The sequence below is a fragment of the Anarrhichthys ocellatus genome, unplaced genomic scaffold (assembly GCF_004355925.1).
Source record: "Anarrhichthys ocellatus isolate YVR2014 unplaced genomic scaffold, GSC_Weel_1.0 scaffold2016, whole genome shotgun sequence".
NCBI lineage: Eukaryota > Metazoa > Chordata > Actinopteri > Perciformes > Anarhichadidae > Anarrhichthys > Anarrhichthys ocellatus.
The window spans coordinates 1-8,918 of NW_022281990.1; the positions used below are offsets into that span (position 1 = coordinate 1).

At 45.0% G+C, this 8,918-nt stretch overlaps 1 protein-coding gene across 1 annotated transcript; it reads right to left on the minus strand.

The window, feature by feature from the left end:
- Positions 1–245: 245 nt before the first annotated feature.
- Positions 246–1,689, minus strand: LOC116378058 (E3 ubiquitin-protein ligase UBR2-like). The gene is made up of 2 exons (XM_031839858.1): positions 1,366–1,689; positions 246–597 (listed from the first exon to the last, which is right to left on the minus strand). The coding sequence occupies exons 1-2, from the start codon at positions 1,492–1,494 to the stop codon at positions 310–312; spliced, it is 417 nt and encodes a 138-aa protein (XP_031695718.1). The 5' UTR covers positions 1,495–1,689; the 3' UTR covers positions 246–309.
- Between the last annotated feature and the right edge of the window lie 7,229 nt (positions 1,690–8,918).

Sequence of the window (8,918 nt, forward strand, 5' to 3'; positions counted from 1 at the left end):
ATAACGTGTGTATAACGTGTGTATAACGTGTGTATAACGTGTGTATAGCGTGTATAACGTGTGTATAACGTGTGTATAGCGTGTATAACATGTATATAGCGTGTATAGTGTATAACGTGTATATAGCATGTATATAGTGTATAGCGTGTATAGCATGTATATAGTGTTTAGCGTGTGTGTAGCGTGTATAACGTGTATATAGCGTGTGTAGCGTGTATATAGTGTGTATATAGTGTGAGTATAGTGTGTGTATAGTGTGTGTATAGTGTGTGTATAGTGTGTGTATAGTGTGTGTATAGTGTGTGTGTATTACCTGCAGGAGTAGGTGGGCTCTCCCACCTTGAACACGTGGCCACACAGAGGTGACGGCTGGTTGTTCTCCTGCAGGAGGTTCAGACCTGAAGCCGGCTCCTCATCCAACAGGAGCCACTCTAGAGGAGCCAGGAGGAGCAGCTGAGAGGCCAGATCCTCCTTCTGCTCCTCCTTCTGCTCCTCTCTGCTGCTTACTCCACTGGGACCCACGCAAAGGATTCTGGGTACATACACAGACAGATGACGGTACACCTCCTGCTGCAGGTCGGCTGCTGACAGCCATTGCTGAGGAGGACAAGGAGAGAGGAGAGGAGGAGAAGGAGAGAGTGGAGGAGGAGAGGGGAGAGAGATAGGAAAAGGAGAGAGAGTGGAGGAGAGAGAGGGGGAGAGGGGAGGAGGAGAAGAAGAGAGAGGAGAGAGGGGAGGAGGAGATAGGACAGACCAGGAGAGGAGAAGAAGAGAGGAGAGGGGAGGAGGAGAGAGAGAGAGCAGGAGAGGAGAGAGAGAGGAGAGGAGAGAGATATGGTAAATTAACTGTATACTTGTTTCTCATTTTTAGTCTTCTGACCACTCTGAGCTCTTTAACACTACATGTCATCATTCACACATCAATGGGAGGAGCTACCATTGGTGGGAGGAGCTACCATCAAGGTAACCTGCACATCAACTAACATTCACACAAACAGTACAGGAACAGCCAGGGATCGAACCGCCGACCCTCTGGTTGAAGGACGACCTGCTCTACCTGTACTGTGGTAAATCTGTTACTCCTGTACTCTGCTAAATAAACGTTAACAGTGAAGTGTAGCTGGACTTAGAGCATGAAGCTAGAACACCTGTTTACAGACGGTTCTAACGTTAAATAAACGTACGTCACACAAAGCAGATGTTATGTTAACGCTGTTGGCTCGCGCTGACACACAGCAGCTGTCCCTCATCCAGACGTTTTACAGATCGCTTCAGCATTAGCTCCGTGTAGCAGATTAGGCAGAAAGCATTGAGCTCGTGACGCAGTGACAGGTGAGGGTTAACTAACCACTAACTAACCCTTACCGATGCGGTGTCTTTAGCGGAGAAGTTGAGGACCTCTGAACACAGAACAGACGGAGGCTCTCTGTCGGACTGGGCCGACGCCATCTTCCTCCTTCTGATGGACGGAGAATAACCGGAACCGGAAGTCATCAACAGCTGAGGGGGCGGGGCCAAACTATAAGGAAGCGATCAGACAAGAAGGCACCTGTCAGTCATGATTGGCCAAATCCCAAGCTGTGTCTCAATTCAGGGTCTGCATCCTTCAGAGGACCCAGCCTTCGCGGTCTACGTGGGCCACGTCCTTTGAGGACCGCATAGGCCAGACCGTGCTGTCTACGAAATGAGACGGCCTATGCCACAGAGGACTTCCTGTTTGCGTCAACAGCTGTTCCCGCCCCGCCCCCCTCTTGCTGCTCCCCTCCCTAAAATCCCTGCTCAACAGGATTATAAATATATATACATATAAATACATTAAACTAAACTAAACTACTGGAAAGGTTTTAGTTTAGTGTTTTAATCAGTTTTTTATCATATATTCAATAATTAATTCATAGATATTTTTCATAATATTGTTTTTCTATATTAATAATCAGTTAATTAAATCAGTTACTAATAACTAATTTTCAATCAGTTATAGTTCTGGTAATTAAATTAATTGATCAATAACTTTATTTCATTTCATTCACACATATATATATATTTACATGTACATATATATATATATATAGCAATCCTAAAGCAGAGGAAATCAATCAAGACAGTTAACATTAACAGCAGCAAAACAAATGTCAGCAAACGTGTTTATTAACTCTCAGTAACACATGTGCATATACTTTATATTTTTTAAATAAGTTGATGAAAAGAGAAACATTTATCAATAATGTTCACACAGGGATGCAAACTTAGAAGATTGACACATTTTACACAGCAGAATATATACATATTCACATTGAAATCATTTACATGGATGTCTTATGTCAATTTAAATAAATAAAATAAAAAGGTGACAGTCACAACTGTCCTCTCTGTGACAGCAACATGAACACATCAGAAGGATCTACTGGTTGTGTTGTTGGTGAAGGCTTTGTACAGGATGAGAGCTCATGTAACTGTAACCTTCAGTACAGGATGGTCAAATGGAGATATTACAAATGGACTAATTGTTAGGATCCCTGTCTGCTCCTAGTTTGTGCTCCACTGTTTTCCCCCCTGTCTGTTTTGTTATTGTGGGCCATGTGCTTATGTTTTGTTTTTGTGTCAGCCTACAGTTTCCACCCCCGTGTTCCGCCCACTTCACGCCTCTCTCCTTAGGCTCAGCTGTGGCTCATTCCAGTGATCTCCGCAGGCTGACTTAAATACCTCGGCGTTTCACCGGCGCGTCGTCAGTCTGGTCACGTAAATCTGAACACCCATTTCAGTGAAGACCTGTTTGTTTTCTGTTCCTTCAGTTTTGAGTGCGGTCGAGTTTCCCTCCCGACTCCGGAGGCTACCTGTCCCGGCCTCGGTTGAGCTTCCCTCCCGACTCCGGTGGAGATTATAGGAGTGACTTTAATTTGCTGGACAGTCAGCCTTTGTTTTGTTTGTTCTTTCTGTGACTCCTCCTGCACAGTTAAATAAAGTCTTGGCTGGAGTAAACCTGCTGTGTGCGTGCGTTTGGGTCCACAACTACACTACCACATAACACTAATGTCTTAATTCAAAGCTACGGCTGCTGAATGTTTGTCCATCGTTCTCCCCTCAGCTCCTGGCTCTCTGTAACAAAACAAGAACAGAATCAGCAAAATACTCAAATTCAGTGTATTCGTGTAGTTAATCTCAACGTTTGAAAAGTTACCGGACTTAAAGTGATATTTCAGGTTCACAACCTGTCTACCTGAGCTCACGTTGGTCCGTTTATGTACATGATATAAAGTATAAATCATCACAAACTCAGTAAGATATTATTCAACCTCTGAGGTTTGAAAGTGAAGTTATTAAAAGTTACTTTACAAGGCTTACTATGGTCGGATGCAGCCAGCCGAGCTGCCGGTAATAGCGCACCGGCACGCAATGCATCTTGGGATATGCTGGGCCGCTAAGGATACATCAGATGTGTCCTCCAAATCTGGGACCAGAAGGCTGCATTGAAGGACTCTTCAACAAAAATGCGAAATGGTACAGCACTAGTCGCAGCGCTGTGACGCAACCGGTCTACGAATGCAGCCTCCGAAGGATGCAGCCCCTGAATTGAGACACAGCTCCAATGTCCCCCTTACGGACTCACGGACTTTGAGGCGCGCTCCCGCGAAGTCCGTGAGGGTTTAGGGCTGTCCCACTGTCACATCGTCAAGTATTTGAGTCTCTCAGACATTTTGTTTACTTTATGAACCCTTTCCATAAGTCAGCATGGTTAGCCTAAGGGAATTACCCACAAATCATTGCAATGTGACGTTAAACACGGGGTAACCAGTGGACGCATGGAGACGTAAAAAAAAGGTAAACAAAGACGGCTCACGTGTGTTCAGCCTGTCATAATAAATGTACTCAGAAATATTAAGGGTTAAAGATGGAACATTAAAACATGAAATCAGAGGATATTTATTCATTTATTCATCAAATATTTGATTTTGTCATTGAAGCTGTTTTGACAAATGAGTAAATAGATGATATGAAGTTACCTCTCATCTTGTGAGGAAAGAGTCTGAAGAGTTAAAATCAGGGAGTACAAAGTATGAAATAAATACACACATTATACATCATATTTGTTGTTTTCATGGTAACATGATATGTCCCGTTCATATTCACACCATCTCAAGCCCTCACAGTCTCTCACACTCACCCACTCACCAGGTGAGGTCAGTGAGGGTTCAGGGTTTGAGGCTTTATGGGGACATTGGGATTTATTATGGCCAAATCCCAATGTCCCCCCCTAAAGCCTCAGACCCTGAGGGACTTACTGACATCACCTGGTGAGTGGGTGAGTGTGAGAGACTGAGGGCTTGAGATGGTGTGAATATGAACGGGACATATCACGTTACCATGAAAACAACAAGATGATGCATAGTGTGGGTATTTATTTTATACTTTGTACTTCCTGATTTTAACGTCTTCCAGACTTTCCTCACAAGTTGAGAGGTAACTTCATATGTCGTATAACTCGTATCACTGACCATCTGGTGACCTGGTGCGGTCTGAACAACCTAGAGCTCAACGCTCTAAAGACAGTGGAGATGGTTGTGGATTTCAGGAAGAATGCAGCCCCACCAGCCCCTATCACTGTGTGTGACTCCCCCGTCGACGCGGTGGAGTCCTTCCGCTTCCTGGGCTCCATCATATCCCAGGACCTCAAGTGGGAGCTTAACATCAGCTCCATCACAAAGAAGGCTCAGCAGAGGATGTACTTCCTGAGGCAGCTGAAGAAATTCAACCTGCCAAAGACAATGATGGTGCACTTCTACACAGCCATCATTGAGTCCATCCTCTGCTCCTCCATCATAGTCTGGTACGCTGCAGCCACTGCCAAGGACAAGGGCAGGCTGCAGCGCATCATCCGCTCTGCTGAGAGGGTGATTGGCTGCAATCTGCCGTCCCTCCAGGACTTGTTCACTTCAAGAACCCTGAAGCGAGCACGAAAGATTGCAGCCGACCCCTCTCACCCTGGACATGGACTGTTCGTGCCCCTTCCATCTGGTAGGAGGCTGAGGTCCATCAGGACCAAGACCTCACGCCACACAAACAGCTTCTTCCCATCTGCAATCGGGCTCATTAACAGAGCCCGGGTCCCCCACTGACTCTGTCATCCCCAGGACATTCCCTTCCCTCCCTACTACTCTCCTGCACATCACTTCATATTTAAATACACTTGTCACTTTTACATCACACTTGTTTACAGTCCTGTTATCTGTTTGTCGTGCACTTTATTTTATATTCTTTTAAATTCTATTGTAAATTTTAATATGTTACTATTTCTTGCACTGTTGATTGTTGTTTATTGTTCAATGTTATTGTCTAATGTTATGCACCACCTGCCATGACAAATTCCTTGTATGTTACATACATTGGCAATAAACGATTCTGATTCTGATATCATCTATTTACTCGTTTTTGTCAAAACAGCTTCAATGACAAAATCAAATATTTGATGAATAAATTAATAAATATCTTCTGATTTCATGTTTATTTTTTGTTCCATTTTTAACCCTTAATGTTTCTGAGTAAATGTAAATGTCCTCTTTGTTTACCTCTTTGTTTACGTCTCCATGCGTCCACTGGTTACCCCGTGTTTAACGTCACATTGCAATGATTTGGGGGTAATTCCCTTAGGCTAAGTCAGCATACCATGCTGCCTTACGGAAAGGGTTCATAAAGAGCTCAAAATGTCTGCAAGAGACTCAAACACTTGACGATGTGACAGTGGGACAGCCCTAAACCCTCACGGACTTCGCGGGAGCGCGCCTCAAAGTCCGTGAGTCCGTAAGGGGGACATTGTGATTGGGCCAAAGTCAAAAGTAGTTATATAATAATAACAATTATTATTATTATTATTATTTAGACTTTGTACAATAAGAGTGTCTAAAGTAGTGATAGAATAATACTAATTATTATTATAATAATTATTATAAAGACTCTGAACAATAAAAGAGTGTCTAAAATAGTTACATAATAACAATAATAATAATTATAATAATAGACTGTACAATAAAACAGTGTCAAAAATAGTTATATAATTATTATTATTATTATTAAGACTACAATAAGAGTGTCTAAAGTAGTTATATAATAATAATTATTATAACAATAATTATTATTATAATAATAATTATAAAGACTACAATAAAAGAGTGTCTGAAATAGTTATATATTAATAATAATAATTTTTGTGGCTTCTGGAGGGGTACTGAAACTACTTGACTCAGCTATAAGTATATTGTTCTTGCTTTTACGAGTAGCTTAGCTGTACCTATAGGCTGCTTCAGTGTTATTGCTTTTGCAGTTTCTGTCTGTGTAAGGGAGGTGTGATTTAGTTTCACTCGGCCAATTGCCCTGTTATGTGCCAGGGGAGTGGCTTGCACTCCTGGCAGACAATGAGCAATCAGTAGGTAGCTCCCAGGTCCCGTGACTCCACTAACCTCATCTATCCTACTCTCTCAGCTCATGGCGAGCAAGTGGTGGCGGGGGGGCTTTGGAATTGCCAGTCGGCAGTGCCGAAAGCTGAGTTCATCTCAAGCTACGCATCCTTGCTCTCCCTCAACTTTCTTGCTCTAACTGAGACCTGGATCACAACAGAAAACACCATCACACCCACAGCTCTGTCAGACATGTACTCTGTCTCTCACACTCCCAGAGCTGCGAGGCGAGGTGGTGGTACTGGCCTGCTAATCTCCCCAAAATGGAAATACTCTCTTGTCTCTGTTCCACAGTTCTCCCCGTCCTCTTTCAAATTTCATGCCGTTACTGTCACTTACCCAGTCAAGCTCACTATTGCTGTTGTGTATCGCCCACCAGGCCCTCTTGGTGAGTTCTTGGAAGATCTCAACACATTAGTCTCGCACTTCCAGGACGATGGATCAGCACTCATCCTGCTCGGAGACTTTAACATCCAGACTGATAAGTTAGAACCTCTTCTTTCCTTCCTCTCCTCCTTCGACCTTTACCGCTCCTCTTCTCCTCCGACCCACAAGCCAACCAGCTGGATCTTATCTTCACTAGACACTGTTCTACTGCTAACCTCTCTGTCACTCCCCTCCAGCTCTCTGACCACTATTTCATGTACTACTCCCTCTCCCTCTCCTCTCCCCCCGTACTTCCTCCACCTACCCACATGGTTTCTACCCGTAGTCATCTCCGCTCCCTCTCCCCGCTGATCTTTCCTCTTCTGTTACCTCTGTCCTCCCTGACCCTGAATCCTTCTCTCTCCTATCCCCTGATACTGCTACTGATCTTCTCCTCTCCACCCTTTCCTCTTCTTTGGACAACCTCTGTCCCTTCACCTCCAGGCCTGCACGGCCAACTCCACCTGCCCCGTGGCTGTCTGTCTCAGTGCGTACTGATAGATGGAGCCTAAGAGAGGCTGAGCGTAAATGGAGAAGGCAAACTCCCGGAGGACCTTCTTAATTTCCGATCACTTCTTTCCACTTGTTCCTCCTCTCTATCTACTGCTAAAGCTGAGTTCTTCCGCTCTGAAATCTTAACCTCTGCTTCCAATTCTAAAAATCTCTTCGAAACTTTCTCTTCACTCTTCCAACTCCCACCCCCTCCTCCTACTTCCTCCCTTCTCCCTGACGATTTCGCCAACTTCTTTGACAAGAAGGTAAACGATATCAGGTCCTCCTTCTCTCAGCCCCCCAGTCCCTGTCCATCCTCTCTCTCACTCTCTCAGTGTCCCTGTCCACCCTCTCCCTCTCTACCCTCTCCAGCTCTTCGGAGGTGGACCCCTAACGAGGTCCTCAATCTTGTTACATCTAACCGCACCACCACGTGCTCCCTTGAACCGATCCCCTCCCCTGTTCTTCAGTCTATTGCGACTGAACTCCTTCCTTTCCTCACCCACCTCATCAACACATCCCTCGTCTCAGAGGATGCTTTCCCACAGCTTTCAAGACTGCCAGAGTCACCCTCCTTCTGAAGAAACCATCACTTGACCCCTCTGATGTCAAGAACTTCAGACCAGTTTCTCTTCTACCCTTTCTTTCCAAAACACTTGAACGTGCTGTCTTTTTAAATAACTGTCTTCCTATCTCCGTCAGAACAGCCTCTTGGACCCCCACCAGTCTGGGTTCATAGTGGGTCACTCGACTGAGTCAGCCCTCCTTGCGGTGATGGAGTCGCTTCACGTAGCGAGAGCGAACTCTCTCTCCTCTGTCCTGATTCTCCTGGACCTGTCTGCAGCGTTTGACACGGTAAACCACCAGATCCTCCTCTCCACCCTCGAGGGGATGGACGTCTCAGGCTCTGCACTCTCTCTGTTTGCATCCTACCTGTAAGGATTACAGATACTTGAACCCAAAAGCACAACTCAGAGACAAAATACAAGTTTAGTTCTTTTACTTGAGTTCAGGCAGGGTCAAAACCGGGAGGTCAGTCAAACAGGCGAACAAATCCAATAAGGGGCAGGCAAAAATCCAAGGTCAAAAACAGGCAGACAGGGTCGGAACAGGCAGATCAGGAACAATATAAAGATACGTTGGAGAACTTGGCAATAACACACAAGACAATCTGGCAGGGAACAAGTGCAAGTGGGGGGACCTAAAGAGTGAGGGCTAATGAGGGAATGGGCTGCAGGTGAGATGGGTGTGGAGGACCAGGTGAGGGGAATGAGAGATGATCGGGTGTGAGTGGTAGGATCTGAAATGACAGGAGAGTTAATTAAACAAGCAGACAGGATGAAAACAAACTAATATGAAGGGGAATTCGTGACACTACCTGACAGGTCGATCCTACCCATGGAGGGAGGTCGTGTCGGAACCACGCATGCTGACTACGGGGGTTCCACAAGGTTCAGCCCTGGGCCATCTTCTCATCTCGCTCTACACAACATTTCTGGGTTCTGTTATTCGCTCACATGACTTCTCTTGCCATTGTTATGCCGACGCACA

Excerpts from the sequence above, each read along its gene's own strand:
- LOC116378058 (XM_031839858.1), bottom strand. The coding sequence starts at position 1,494 with ATGACTTCCGGTTCCGGTTATTCTCCGTCCATCAGAAGGAGGAAGATG. Across the intron at positions 598-1,365 it reads CCGCTAAAGACACCGCATCG|CAATGGCTGTCAGCAGCCGA; the intron begins GTAAGGGTTAGT and ends TGTCCTCCTCAG.